Consider the following 16608-nt stretch of genomic DNA (forward strand, 5'->3'; position numbering starts at 1 on the left):
TTCGGCGAAGCCTTTTGGCACGAAACTGTCACTGCACCAAGCTGGATCTGTCGACACCTCCCCCTGCTGCGCCGCCACACCCATCTCAGCGCACCTCAGTCTGCCAAACTACCAAACTGAGTGCGCCTCGGGTTGCGCTGCTCGAAACTAGCTCTGCGCGGGGTTTCTCCACCCTGCGCCCCCCTGCGCCAGCCTGCGCCGCGCTGGGAAACTAGAGCCCATTATGTCCTATGTAGAGATTTCTCCTACGTGGATGTTCTCTCCTATCACAAATGTCCACTGGCAATAGCAGGATTCTGTTTTGTACGCACAAGAACCATCCACCTGCTACATCTAGGTTCCCTCACATACGCAGTCTACTCAGCTAGTGAGTGAGCATGTGAGACAAAGACAGACTGATTCATGATTCTTTGCACCAATGTTACATCCATACACAGGGTTTACACAGTCATCATCAAAGCTCTCATACAGTAGCAACAACATTCTGATAAATGGCAAATGGGCTGCAGGTGGATGAAATAATACATCATGAGGAAAATATTAATTATACACTCTCTAAAATGGGCACACAGAAAGCAGAGCTGCAGAGTTGCTGCTGTATGTCACATTAAGAAAGACGCTATGTGCATTTACGCACAGAGGTGTGCCTTTGAAAACAGCAACAACACTGACAAAATGAAATATCAAATCTCTCTGTCAAGTTTGAATTCTCACCTAAAATTCTGAGGAATGCCTCTGCGCCTCATCGGTCACAGCCTGTACCTTTCGTTTTTCTTATTTCCTCTGCCATTGTTTTGCCTACTGTGTTCTTGATGCAAAGGTAACATTTATACTTTGCCACATGGATAATTGCAATTATGTACAGTATCTACAGTAAAATAATGTAATAACTTTTTAGACACAAAATAAATTTCTTAGAAACTCAGAGCAGCAGAGTGGTGTATAAACCCTGACTCTGTCGTTGTACTGCTGTGGGAATATACATTATGTTAAATTTACTATGTGAGCTGTTGTGGTATATGTCAGAGGTAATTTTGCCATTATTAGCAGCCGGCCATTATTTGAATACCAGCTTTTTTATGATAATGTATGATAGCTCAATTAAGTTCATGAGAAAGTAAACTAATATCCCTTTTCAGCAGTCATGGGCTGGCTTGGCTTGGCTTGACTTGGTTTGGGCCATCAACCCAGCACAGCAGGGATTTGCATTTCCATTACAACAGTGCTACCTGCTTGAAGGTGTGTATTAAACTGATGACAGCTTGTCTTGAGTGAAGACATTTAAAAGCAGAGTGCTGATCCACAGCAACAGTCCCGTGTTACTTGGGTTGCATGTGTTTTTCCACAGCACGGCAGGTAAAAGAAGTTTACCTGTTGGAGGTGAGCTGTTTGCTAAGGTGCAGTAAGAGCCTGTTGTCTGTAGCTCTTCATCAGCATCTCACTGTGGCTGTTTCTGCTTTCACTGTCCTCACTGCTGTATTATTAGACCTGTCTTTACTGAAGAAAAGCCACAGACAAAGTTCTGCTAATTCAGTGAGAAACACATTTCATTTCCTATAATGGTAATAATTGGGGGTTGGCTGCAGTCCACCCTGCACTGCTACCAGGTTGAGGGCTGGCGGCCTGGCTTTGGACCTACTCCTGAGAAGTTTCATCTCTGGGGCATATTGGTGTGGCACGGTGTGTCTTAACTGATAATGGAAACAAAAATTGGCGTGGCATGGCTTTACTTGGCAGGGCCAAGGGTGACAATGGAAAAAGTGTTAACTGCAGAGAATTCACAGCATTCAACTTAACGGCTTGGTTTACCTGTTCTTGTCAGTGTGTGTACATTACCAAAGAGCTACACTTGCAGCCCAGTAAAACAAAGTTTGGCTAGTCTTGTTGTGTACTGGTCGTCCATACACCTCCCTACCTCTTCTATAGTCTAGCACAGTGACACTCAATTTACAGCCTGTGGGCCAAATCTGGCCCTTGACAGGGGGCTATGTGGCACGCTGAATACATTCACCCTGGGACTTTTTTGTTCATTTTTTTTGTTCACTTTGGTGCAGAAGTGCATAAAAACATTCAAATAGAGCTTCCTTGTTTCAGATACAAGTGTCGGAGAGGACCCCCCTAACTAACTGATGAGGAAACCTCTCTGTTCATAGAACAAATCCACACACAATAATCTCCTGACTGTAACTGGCCTTCAGAATTGATCCTGAAAAGGTGTAGCCACTCTAGGTGTGTGACAGCCCTACCTTGTCATTGACGACACTCTTTCCATCCCAGGCCCAGCCTCGCTTGGTGAAGTAGTTGACGGTGGCAAATTCAATAAGTGCCGAGAAGACGAAGGCATAGCAGACAGCAATGAACCAGTCCATAGCTGTAGCATAGGCCACCTTAGGCAGTGAATTACGGGCACTGATACTCAGGGTTGTCATTGTGAGAACTGTAGTTACACCTGGGATGAGAGGACAGAAGCACAGAGAAAATAAAAAAATTCAGCATAAGAGAATAAATCTAGTGAAAGGCAAACGGTACAGGAAGGTCTTACCAGAACTGTTAATATACAACATTTCATTTTTTTACCCTCCAAATCCTACAAGAGGCCCAACGGCAGCCTGAACACTGAATGACCTGTGTGACTCATATGTTATTTGCAGTCTGATTCCAGAACAGTAGGCTGGTGGAGACACAAGGTGGTACATTACCAGATGCAGATGTTTGCATTGTAAACAGTTTTGTCTTTTTGCTTCAGGTATGGGGTTGAAATTTCACATAAAAACAGAATATAACTAAATAGAGACTAGGCATACAAATAAAACTTTGAGGATCAGCAAATTAATGAAAGCATAAAGCAAACAATCAAACAAAGACACACACACACAAAAGAAAAAAAAATCCCTCAAAAGCCATTTTACAAAAATGAGTTTTTAAATGAATTTTGAAAGAGGACAAGGTGGTGGCTTGAAGATCACTTGTGTATGATGGGGTAAGGCCACTCAATGATTTGAAAACAAACAATATAATTTTAAAATCAATCCTGAACACCATAGGTAACCAAGTTAGTTTATCTGTCAAAAGGAGTTATACGTTGTCTTCTGTGGCTCTGGAGACGATTTGTGTCAAGGTATTTTACTGCTTTTGTAAGTTTATTTTGAAAAACTCTCTAAGCATCTAACAAGCAGAAACTCTACATTTCCTGTGAAAATGGTCATCTATTTAGAAAACACACCAGACGTAAATTGACACGCCATCCTGGAACATCAAAAACAAACGAGGGAGGATTCCTAGCGTGTAATATGTAGACGTGAATGGCACTGACAAAGCAGTGATATTTGAGAAGCTGGGATGAGAACGTGTTGATGGGGCACACACTCTACCAGGTGAGCTAAAGGATGCCCCAACTTCTGCATACAAAATTACTCAGATGATCAGCACTGGTTCCGCATGTGTGGCACATGGAGCAGGTGCACTAGAGACTTCTGTCTGCTGAGCGGGCTATTTCCGGTTTAGCGCTCTGCTTACTTGAATGAGGATAAAATGATTGAAAAGACAAATTTTGATAGTAAAACTAATCATTTTGTGGGGGTGTGGCGCTCAGAGGAATTGGTCAAAGTGCCGCAATCCAAAGTGCAACTTGCAAATATCAAAATGTTTAGTACAGACAGGATCACTGCAGTTGGATCACTTGGGAAAAACAGGGGGCCACGCATTTCCCTATAACCCCATGTGATCTTTAAATCCCATGTGAGTCAGATCTGTCTGTAAATTTATACGTTTGTCCTGTTGCCCAGGAGCCACTACGAGTAGTTGCTACAGTGTGACTGTATAGACCTTTCTGTGTGTGCTGAAACTGAATGTACTGTAGCAAGATAAGAGCATCAAGACTGGACTATGTACCAGCGGTAAGAGCGGGTGGTCTCTGAATTCTTTTTGAATCTTGAATCAGAGATTAGAGGTTTAACTCATTTCCTGTTTGATGAGAGACATTATTATCCAAACAAATGAGTGGGGGGACTTGTTAATGCTCATCAGTGGCCAGCAGCAGGGATATGACATGTGTCCATTGATATAAGCACGCACATTCCCGCACACACACACACACACACACACATATATACTATTTGTGCTGCAGGTCATATTTACCAGCTCTCCATCACACCGTGAACACATCGCTACCCACTGTAAGAGGATCATGTGCTTTCCTTTTGATGTTGCACTCCTCGTATGTTCACACTGACACACACACCGACGTGCGAAGCCATGCACACATACCTTTTTCCCATTCCATATTTCATCTTGAAGAATCAGCGTTGTGCATCCATCTGCAATATTTATCGTGACTTTGAGAAATAGTATATCATGTTTAACCCCTTGGTTTTGATCTCACTCTCATTAAGATGTCTCAAATTGAGTTAAGTGACACAGAGGCCATGCACTTCTGATCTGAATTCTAACCAGATCTGACTCCATCATGGAGCTTCTACATGTAAAAAAAAAATCTAAAAATGGAGAGGTCACAAAAGCATGACCTGACGGATAATGAATTCAAAAGCACTGCAGTTCGGGGTGAATATCACACCTGAAATGTGTCCAACCAACATGTCCTCCAGACTCAACAACACACTATGGTTGCTGTGTTTGCCTATGAAAACAGTCATATGACTGTTTTCTGATATTTAGACCTACCCTTGCCAGCTGCCAGTTGTTCTCCCATATGTCAGGTGTTATTTACAGCCTGCTCCAATCTGTGCAAATAACATGAACATTTGATTTGCTTTCCGTCTGAACACACCTCTGATTTTCTTCAGACAGTTGCAGTAATACTTCAACCTGTCTCCAATGCAAATCTAAAACTAATCTAATCTTGATTCAACCATAGCAAACTGCATTATTCTTTCTTGTTTCAAGACACAGATGGGTTGAAATATTGTGAATGTACTGGCAGATTCTTTCACTTGTTTAACTGAAAAATAATATGGTACTTTAGAAATAGGGCATTTACTAATTTAAGTAATATTAATTCACTTTAAACATTAGTTTCCATGTATGTTGAATTGTATGCTCCCGTGTCCGGTTTGTGTATTCCACTATCTAGCAGCACCACCATTACTGCTGTGGCAATTTGTAGTGACTCAGTGTCTGCTGTCTGCTGAAAATGACCTGCAAAGCTTGTCAATTTTCTATATCATCTCAGTTGAATAAAAGACAAGCACTGGCTTAAAATTTAGATATTACTGACTGCCAAATAACAGTTAATTTTTTCATGGTAAAAAAAAAAAAATCACTCCTACTAAATATAGAGCTGCCAGTGTTTAAAGATCATGTTAACTAACCATGTAGCTGCTTGTAGTATCTTATGTAAATGGCTGGCATACGCATTTAAAAGTAAATTGACTGCTTGAGACAAAATTGCACGTGTTCTGTTTGTGATGCCGACTAAATAATGTTTATTTTGTGGTCATTAGGTTGTCCTACTAAGAACACTTCACATTATGTAATCTGTTGATTGAGTTAACTTTCTCTGTGTGTCCAGCACATTCTCACTCCAATCTCGTCACATATCCACGTTTGGTCATGGACTTTCCATGCTGAGATATGACATGCAAGGTACCCGGGTGCATTGATTGTTGACGTTCTGGGATGCCATTGTGTCAACTTCAGGGGTCCATGTCATTGGTTCGACAGCCCATTGGTTCGACATCCCATTAGTCCGACTGTCCGCGGTGCTGAACGGCTCGCGGCGGGCGTATGGTGCGCCGCGACCGGCTTGAGGTGGAGCAGGCTCACGGCTTATGTGTTTGTAACTTTCTTTTTCATTTTAACCCACACCATGATCTTTTCCTGACCCTAACCAAGTGGTTTTTGTGCCTAAACCTAACCAGACCTTAACCACAGGGCATCATGATGATTTCGGAACGGACTTCGGAACACTGAGTTTAATATGGTCGGAACAATGGGATGTTGAACCAATGGGCAGTTCCCAACTTCAACCTGTTACATGCATTGTCTGTTGTTAAAATACACTTTCGTTTTCACAGAAAATTTACAGTTTGCATACAGTCTCTGTCAAAATACATACACTACGTCAGTACACCATTGCCAACTGACTTTTTTTCGCACGTGGTTACGTTTAGACAACACACTGACGTGGCTATGTTTAGACTACAAAACCATTTTTTAGGGAAAAGAACAGGGTTTGGCTTTACAGTCACACAGGAAGCAAACACTGGCCTCCTGGGTGAAAGGCGCTGTATGTTGGACCCATCCACCACTGTTAGCTAGCTAAGCAGTGTTAACTTAGCTTAGCCTACTAACGTTAGCTAGGTAAGCAGTGTAAATTTAGCTTACATTGCTTGTTTTATCATCTTTTTTTGTGTTTTACATTTCACATGCTCAACTTACCTGCAAAGCACTGACTAAAATACTCTATGTTATGCTTGCAACTAATTGGCATCAATTAACTGTAAATGTACCAATTAACCGTTTTCTTCATAATAATACTCTAAACAGTTCTTTCTATAAAATTATTAGAAAATTATTCAGGACTTACACATCCATGATATTACTAGAATTACCACTTATGGTTGTATGCCTTCATGAACCAGTCAAGTTGCAGTAACAGTTTACATCCATGTCTGTGAAAACATGGATGCTTCACACATATCTTCCCCTCCGCAGCACAGAATATCTGTACAGTCAGAAGTTTGAAAGTGGGCACCCAAGACTAGTGTCATCAATTCAGTGTCTGACCAAATGTCTCTTCTGTCGCTGAGATATGATGTTGTGTTATGGCCAGAAAAGTGTTTTTGCAGAACATTATGCTGTCACAGTGAAGTTGATCTTCGAGCTTGTGGATATAAAATGCCATCACTTCGTCTTTATATCCTATTAAACATTTTAGTAAAAGTTTATCATGAAAACCGTATAAATTCTTGAATTGCAGCTAAAAATATATTTTGTGAGGTCACAGTGACCCTGACCTTTGACCACCAAATTCTAACCATTGAATTCTTGAGTCCAAGTGACAATTGTGCCAAATTTGAAGAAATTTCCTCAAGGTGTTCTTGATATATTGCGATCAAGAGATTGCAACAGATGGGGTCACAGTGACCTTGACTTTTGACCACCAAAATCTATTAACTTCATGAGTGACTCAAAGTTGACGTTTGTGCCAAATTAGAAGAAATTCCCTCAAGGTGTTCTTGAGATAACACGTTCGTAAGAATGAGATGGATGCAAAGTCACAGTGACCCTGATGTTTGACAACCAAAATCTAACCAGTTCATTACTGTGTCCAAGTGTATGTTTGAGCCAAATTTGAAGAAATTCCTTTAAGGGGTTTCTGAGATATCATGTTCATGAGAATGAGACATACAGATGGACGAACAGATGTATGAACAACCTGAAAACATAATGCCTCCAGCAACAGCTATCGCCGGGACAGAGGCATAACCAAAATGTGGTTGTTGGAACTAAAACATATCTTGATTAAGTGGACTTTGACCTTGCATCCTGCACCACCATCTGGTCAAAATGTTCCTTTGCCGAACACTCTGACCCCCAGTTTCCACATACTTCGTCTGCACCACGCTGCATAGCGCCGCAGATCTGGAGCAACCGACGGCGCATACCCTCGCCTACGCAGTGCGGCGCAGACGGAGTATGTGGAAATTGGGGTGATCCCCACAGTATGCAACGTTTCTGTTGTACACACGCCATGAGCTTCTCTCTAGTGCCACCATCTAGCCACATGCTTGCACACGAAATATCTCATCTCATACATGATAGACACACTGCCACAGCTCCATCCTCATGATATAACTTTTCCTAATTTCCATTGAGCCCTGGAAATAATGGTATGTACGTGGAATAGCAACAATGTTATTGTCTTGTTTACAACACTGTAAGAGTGTTCACTGGGACTGCATTGAAAGTGTGGATAATTAAAGTAATGAAGCAGCAGGTCATTAGGGCCAGGAATTGGTTCATGCTGATGTTGATGCCCTTTTCTGTGAATCTGTGAATATATACAAAAGCCTTCTAAGATACTTTATTTAGTCCCCATGTCAAACTACAGAGACACCTAACAATAGACCAACTCTTTAAAATGGACACCATGCAATGTACATCAGTCCAATACAGTGTCAGCAGTAATACAACAAGCATCAAAATGACTGGAATGGAATCTACATCGTATCCCACAGCCTCAACAAAATACATACATGAACAGATTAATTAGCTAATATGTATTGCAGTATTGCAGGAATGATGTCATCAATTGTCTTCTATTGTGTAGGTGTCGTGCTCCCTCTCAGTATTCAACAAACAGCACTGATAGCCCGGTCTGCCATGGATTTTACCCTGAGTATTGGAATTAGCTGCAGTACAAATTTTAAACCTTGTAACAATAAGATGGCTACAGCCATGAGTTTCTTTGATGGCGTAAGAGGCAGTTGGAGATTAATTTCCTTGCTGAGTGGCACTACGGGAATCACACTGCGTGGTGGAGACATCTTTTTATTCCCTTCTCCTGCCAACTGGGTCAGGGGAGTCATATTAGAATGAGGGGTGCACGATGTACCGAATTTATTCTGCATCGCAGCTTGTTCCACATATGATGTATACAATGACTACATTGTAAACATTGTTCAGAAATGGTCATGCTCTTTTTTTTTTTTAAGACTTGCTTTGGCATTTCAGTTCTCTCGTTCTCTTCTGTGGCTCTTTCCCTCTCACAGACACATATGCATACACAAAACACTCACAAACATGATGCGTCACACACACCTTCACCCAGCCATCTCACTTTCTCCTGAGCAATAGTGTGAGAAGGCGAGGTGTGTTTCTCATCTGCAGGGCTGATGCTGGGCTGTTGTGACCATGGAGCACCACTGCGATTTGCAAATATAATGAATACCTGGACTAGTTTCCAGCTTACAGTGAGTAAATCATCATGTTTAACTCGACTGCAGTATTAACTTAATGAGATTAACAAACAGAGGTTTTAGCCTGGACTTAATATGTAGGAACTATTTTCTGTCTACTAAACTACACCTGCCAACCATATCACTGCACAAAAGTAATTGCATATGATCTACTGTAAGCTCACCCAGCACCAAGGAACTAGTTAACGTTGACAATTGACCATTGACCTTTAGCCATGGTTGTTGTCAGTGCATAAGCATATAAAAGGATGGAAAGGGAAGTAAAATTAAAAAAAAAAAATCACTGAGGAGGATGTTAATTCTTCATGAGCCTTGAGAACGTCCCTTTGTCTTGGACCTGCGCTGTAAGTATGTTTAGTTGCAGATCCAATGTCTGTTACTGGGAACATCTGGCCAGTGTAAGCTTGTGGCTATTTGGTCCAGATGTCAGTGTGCTCAAAGCCCTCTACATGTTGATTTGTTCTTTTTATCTTGTTTGCACGTAAAATATACAACGAATAAAGCTCTAACTGTCAGTTCGTTTGAGCTGGTCATAACACAATGAATGTAGGGATCTGTGAACAGACTGTGAGGCATAAAAGTTACATATGTAAACCTTAAAATAATTACCTTTTGTAAGGTGCACAAAATAAACAGCATGTGTGCAAAGCATACAAAGCATATATGACCCACTGAGCATCGAATGTGAAGTCATCGGATACATTTTTTTTCTGAATTTACACCTATAATACACTCCTGCATGTATCCAAGTGTCTTTGGCACTGAAAACTTGTACTAACTCCTTCTCTAAGTCATAAAATGCCTTTCAACACAACGTTTCCCTTCTGCCCTGTTTGCCCTTATGGTCACAATAGATAATGACTGGGTTTATTGGTGTGCATAATACCGCAGTGGATACATGGCAAGAGAGCATAACGTTAGCCACAGACAGGTCCCTGACATTTTACCAAATGGGAAATCAGAGTATGGGTGTGGGTCCACTGTCCTTTGGCAGATAAGCAGGGCGAGACCTCATTGCAGCATGACCCTCATCTGGTGGCCTGCCTGCAGTGGCCTGATAAAATGTTCACCTGTCAGCATGAGCACACAGTTTACCATCAGGACCACAGAGCTGGGCAGAGAAAGCCTTGCAGGTTCAGGTGAGGATAGGAAGGATTACCATTTGGGAATCCTGGCCTGGCTGGTTGGCTTTATGTGCTCTTCTGTTTCAGCACAACAGTGGACATAAATAAAATATTTCACAGGCATTCAAAAGTTAAGGCCCAAACACAATGAATCAATGCTCTCTTTTATCCACCTTATTTTCAAACACGGAAGTAAATAGTGATCAACTTCCGTGTTTTTGTGCGTGACTTCCGGTCAGCCGCTTTCCCTTACCGGAGCTAACGGTGCAAGCTAATTATATTCAGTTTTCAGTTGTTTATGTTAGTCAATCAGTTAGTTAGTTAGTTAGTCTGTGTATTTTATATAGATAACTGTGCCCACGTTTCCGTTATCCGGTAATTGCCGGTAAAAATAATTCCCTCTAAACGCGAATAAATCGCACGTCAATCAAAAACTATGAACCAAAAAAGCACAATCTATCCCGAGTGAGACAAACTGCTTGATCCCCGTCTCCAGTGTACCAGCAGAGAACCTGCAGAACCGAATCAGCGAAAAAACACACCGGGCTACACAGCCTCTCTACCTGAGCAGCTGAAGCTGCGGCTCGCACCCTCGACACACAGACGGTGCTTCTGCATGCCAGCCAAACGTGTGCGCAACTGTGAGAAATAAATATGTGAGGTGTACGCTGCTTTTCTATCTTTTTTTTCCTTTTCTTTCTTTCTTTCTTTCTTTCTTTCTGTCAGCGACATACACTCCTAACACAGGACGGGTTGTTTTTATTGACTGAGTTGATTACGCCATAGTGATGCGTGGATCGGCTCTGATAGCACCTGAATCAGCATGTACGCATCAACCATCCAGACGTTACAACATGATTGAGCTAGCAAAGCAGTTTTGTGTTGATATGTGTGGTATTTATTCAGTTTGGGGAAATCTCGATGTCTAGAAAGCATCAGTGGCTGCAGCTGACAGGGACAGCTAACACTAGCAGCAAAGCTAACATCAGGACGTCATCTGTTAAAAGCCTCCCGTTGTCGGAATACGACATGAAACTACTCCAGTTAGCTCAATCATGTTGTAACTAAGACATCCACTGGAAAAAATATTTTTTTCGCGGACCGTTTATTGAGTTATTACTGACACCGCTAACGGCTAACAGCTAACGGTTAGCCCAGCTAATCTACAATAACCATGTTAATTACTAAACGTGCACACAGAAATAGTAATGTTTGTTCAATCATTGTGTTTATAGACTTTACAAACATCAGATTAGTCTAAACGGTGATACAGTGGCGTGAAAAATGTGATATATATATATATAGCTAAACTCAACAAGGTAAACAACAAGGCGATTCCCATTTACACAGTGGTCAAGAGTGCTGGACCGGAAGTGTCGCACAAAAAAACGGAAGCTGGCTGCGTTCTGTCTTGCCTCCATGTTTCCGTGAAAAATAAGGTGGATACTGTACCGAATAAAAATGCCTGCAAGTTTTCATATATCTTAAACTATTATTACTTATTACTGTTGTTGTTGTTGTTGGTAGTGTGGTTTTATATTAGATTTGATTTTTGATATGTTGTCATTTGTTTCTTCTAATTTTATTAGCTATGGCCAGTTGAAAGACTTGTTTGAGTGCCACTCTTTTTAATTTCGTTTTACTTAAATTGCACCAAACAGGATTATCAATTATGCTTCTGAGCAATATGAAAACCTGTTGACATATAATGTCTTTAGCTGCTGAGGTGGTACAAAGTTGGCACCATCAAAAACAGAACAGGCCTTTAGTTACATTACCTTGATAAAATTTTACACTGAATGAGAGGTTAAACTCTACTGTAACATGAAGGCTCTATCTTGGTATTGGAACACGACACAGACATAGTGTGGGACATAATGTGAGCGCACTGAGATTATTCCTGTGTTATATATATTGAAGCGTTCAGAACGAGGCTTTCAGTTCGGTATGCATTACAAACTGAGCGATACATTGAACTATCCTATTACATTTGGAAAATAAAATACACATCTTGGTTATGCTAGCTTGTTGCAATATGGTCAGGAGTGGTATGACCAGGTCTGGCATTTGACACCACTTTGGTTTTGCTGTGAATTATGAGGGCTTGCTGATTTGTAGCAGCCGACATGACACCCTCCTCTGTGGTGAAAACGGCAGGCTTTACGGACATGCTTAATTTATAAGAGCCCTTCATGTTCCTAAATGTGCCCATTTCAGCCAGGCTGTAACCCCTGCTTTTGACAAAAAAAACAAAAAAAAAACAAAGCCCAATATATGATGTTAGATTTAATACATTTAAAAGAAACTGGCATTTCAGACACATAATTATTTCTTTTGTTTTTATTGTTTATAACTACAATATTATATTTAATATTTCCTAAGGAGCTGTTTTTGCTTCATAAGCCTCTAAGAAGACACCCTAGAAGATGGGTCACTCAGATATAGCTAGCAGACATAGCTGAGTTAAAATAACTGGAATTAATAAATAATAAAATAAATGAATAAATAAAAAATCTAGGAAATGTTTTTTGCTGTATCAAACTACTACACAACTGTATCGACCAAATTGTGAATTTTGCGAACCCTTACACCCCTAATATGTATACATACTACACACACACACACACACACACACACACACACACACACACACACACACATACTGTAATATGTGCAATGGAGCCCCAGAGAGTTCTAATTGCCCTATGGCTAAGTCCCGCCCTCAAACGCGATTAGCCAATCACAGCGTGTATAGCCATTCCCATACACTCGGACATTCTCTGCCTTATGAACTTCTTCTGGTCAAACGGTGTGCATGGGGTACATGCAACTCTGACACAAGGTATCCTGAGAGGCTGGGCGACCAGGTGTATTTTTTACCCTTTAAACCACATCTCAACCGAGAAAAGTGTCTCCTTTGGATAAAGTTGTGTGGTAACGTTAGACCACAACATCAACTCAACGTGAATAAGATTAACAATGATGTCTACATCTGTTCTAAGGTAAGTCAACATTGTGTTTGAGGCAACATATTGTCACTTTGCTGGAAAGAAATATAAAGTTATCTTTAACATCTCTAGCTAACGTTAGCTAAAGTTAGCCTAACGTTAGCTCCTAGCTGCGTTGTTCATCATGTCACCTTGTTTGCTGGGAGTTCATTAGCCTATTTTGTTCTAGTTTTGTACTTTGGTGATCGTACATCATTGTTAGCTGTTGTCCAAAGGGCTCTAGTTAAGCTAACGTTAACTTCTGGAGCTTAGCTTCATTAACTTATCTGTAATGGCAGAGATAACAAAGGTTGGCAAACGTTATGCTGAATGATTCAGTGTAAATACTGTAGCACCAAACTAACGGAGAGACACTCTTGGTAAAGATGGTAAAAAGGCCGTTATCCTTTTCTCATATTCTGAGCCAAAAACCTTAACTTCAGTGGCACTTTAACTTGTTGTCTTTGATGGTGACGGCAACCAGATGCGGTTCACAAGCGTACACTGTGACCTGTAAATTTTGGCTTGTAATTTAAGCTTTTCATCGACCTTCTCAACAATAAAATGATGAATATATCCCTCCAATGCGTAGTTTAGGCCCTTTTGGTTACTTCTCAATCACATCTGATCGTTATGTCTCCAAAAATCATCAACTGCCTCCTGTGAAATGCCGTGTACTGTGACACCTGCCATAGCGCCGGGCACTGAATGTTGATAGTTTGTCCGAGTGAGTGGAGGGGGGCGTGGCTTAGCCATAGGTCAATCGAGTTGCTATGTGGGGCCACTGAAAACCTTGGTGTGGAACGCCAAAACCAAAAGCCATAACTGAATTCTAGGAATTCCATTATGCAGTTAAAAACTATATCAATATGAGGGTTAAGGAATCGCACACTGATATACTTTGTTTTCTTATTTTACAGTTCATTTTACTAATTATCTGATGCATAGACTTATACTGGGATCTCTGTATGTGTTAGGAGATTCATTCATTAGTAGGTTGTATGTTGTCAGAAATTAATGGCATCCTCCTTCTCTGAGCTGTGACATTAGCTAGCTCAGTGGTTCTAGGTGAGCTGCATGCGTGCTTCCTTCTGTGCAGTGATACAGTTAGTGGGTGTAGTTCGATGGAAAGAAAATAGTTCCTAAAGGAAAATGCTCCCAACAAGGTCTGTGGATTATCTTGAGTAACCAGTTTATGATTTCAGGAACAGACATTGCTGTTGAGGTTTTCAAATGTAATTTTTGGCACAAGCCGAGTGCCATCTAGTTCCATTTTATTGGAGAGAAGGCAGACATCTCTATGGCCAATATTTCCAACACATGCAACTCACATCAAAACAGTCTTGAAGGATAAATGGCATTACGGGTAAGAGGTAAAATATGTTTTTTGTTTTGTTTTTTCCTTTCAAATGAAAAACTCACCAAAGACAGTTCTGGCTGGCACTGACTCTCGGTTGAGCCAGAAGGAGACCTGGGAGAGGATGACAGTCATGATACAGGGCAGATATGTCTGGATCACAAAGTAGCCGATCTTCCTCTTCAGATGGAAGTGAGCAGTCATCACTGTGTATTCACCTGAGGAGAGAAGTTCAGCTGATGGTCACATACAGTACGTGCTGGTAGTTGTAGATGAGGACAGTATAAGTAGATCAATTAAAAGGTGTATTAATAACATGCATTCATCATGAAAGAATATATCTGAGGAAATAATCGTTATAGTTGAATGTGAAGACTAATATCGACCATGGTAATGGTTCCCGGTTTGTGTGTGCCTGTCAAAGGCTGCTTTGATCACTCAGTGTGTTTCTTTAAGCTCAGCTGGCTTTGTTAGAAGTCTGATGGAGTTTGGTTTGTGAAAAATTCACTTGGCTATTTCTCTGGCCCTGTGATGCCCTGCGATGCTGTAAACTTGAGAGCTGCTAGAGCTCCCATATTCCCTTTCTATCCTTTACTTCCTCCAGGCTGAGAATAATAAAAAAAAACTTCAAAGAGGTATGAAGAGAGTGGACTTAAATCCATAAAACACAGATAAAAAGAAAGCAAATTGGTGCTGTGAGTAACAATTCTCACAGGACAACATATGCTGCCATTCCCCAGCTGTCACAGATGTTAAAGGGTTTCGTGGTCAGTCTCTTCCTCACAAATTTTGAGACCATGACAATTTTTGTACACTCTCACTGAGCAGCTGCTACCTTTACTTCATTGTCTGTAGCTGCTGGTTGCCTGATCCTTGGAATAACTCTTAGATAACTGTTTCTGTTTGTGTGATTTCAAAGATAGTCCTACACTCATCCTTATTCGACACCATCCTCAGGCTCTCCTTCCCAAGTTGGTCATTAAAAGCCTCATCTACACGGATCAGTCATAACATTTAAACCACTGACAGGTGAAGTGAATAAAATTGATTATCTCATTATAATGCAATGTTCTGGTGAGAAACCTTAGGTCCTAACATTCATGTGGATGCCACTTGACATGCACCACCCACCACTGCAGACCAAGTACCCCCTCTCATGGCAATGGCAAATGCTGTTCATTAATGGCCAAAGGAATGTGACAATGAGCTCAAGGTGTCAACCTGGCTTCCAAAATCTCAAGATCCCAATCTAATCAAGCATCTGTAGGATGTGATAGCATTCCATCTTGCATCCCACAGGACTTGGAACTGACCTGTCAAGGCATGGACACAGGACCACTGGAATACCACAACCTCCCACAGATGCTTGACTGGATTGGGATCTGAGGACTTTGGAGGCCAGGTCGATGCGTTGAGCTCTTTGTCATGTTACTTATGCCATTCCTGAGCAGTTTTTGGAGTGTGCCATCCTACCGCCCAGTGGTATGATACACCGCCAGATGGCATCAGTTTATAACTCCACTGGAAGACAATATAACTTAAGAAGCTTGAAAGTCCATAGCCACCTTATTCCTGGCCCCCATGTTACCTTGCATGAATTATAGGTACAGCTTCTGGCGTTGAACTGAAACCACCAATGGTAACAGTTTGTTTACAGTACTCTGTTCTTCTTTCCGAGAGCAATTGGGAAATAAAACATGGAACACACCACCTGTTGTAGCTCAAACAGGATTATGTGATCATACCTCTGCCATCTCTGACAGCCATCTCAAAGCACTGTTTATTTTTCCTTTTCAACCGAGCACGCTAGCAATTAGCTTGCCTTGCTCCATTAAAATATTGTCAACTTTAACATGGCCTGAGCTAGCTTAAGGTAAACATCTGCTCCTTCTACAGATGATTTCTGATGACTTATTAAGAGATACAAACACATTTGGCAAACATTTAACCAGGGCTTGACGCTAACTTTTTTCCTAAGGAGCACATGTGCTCCTAAGTTGAAAAAGTAAGGAGCGCGCAAAAAACTTTAGGGGCACAATGTAAATTGATCAAATAATGTGTTTTCCGTAATAAACGTGATGCAAATAGACATTTACAAGCAAAATTATTTAATGAATTTGTATACAAAATGTACAGAAAGGTAAAATCATCAAGTTTTGAAAAAGTATTGCAATTTAATTTTGTCTTTAATGTTATTATCT

The 16608-nt window shown here is 41.0% G+C and overlaps 1 protein-coding gene across 2 annotated transcripts in view; it reads right to left on the reverse strand.

Annotated features, from left to right (window-relative positions):
• Positions 1–16608, reverse strand: part of gabra2a (gamma-aminobutyric acid type A receptor subunit alpha2a) — a 76135-nt gene that overhangs the window by 2919 nt on the left and 56608 nt on the right. For both annotated transcript variants that reach the window (XM_050062349.1, XM_050062350.1), the window contains 2 exons: positions 14473–14625; positions 2247–2449 (listed from right to left, as the gene is read on the reverse strand). In XM_050062349.1, coding sequence (XP_049918306.1) covers positions 2247–2449; positions 14473–14625 — 356 coding nt within the window. The remainder of the gene's footprint in view (positions 1–2246; positions 2450–14472; positions 14626–16608) is intronic.

The sequence above is a fragment of the Epinephelus moara genome, chromosome 14 (genome assembly GCF_006386435.1).
Source record: "Epinephelus moara isolate mb chromosome 14, YSFRI_EMoa_1.0, whole genome shotgun sequence".
Taxonomy (NCBI): Eukaryota; Metazoa; Chordata; class Actinopteri; order Perciformes; family Serranidae; genus Epinephelus; species Epinephelus moara.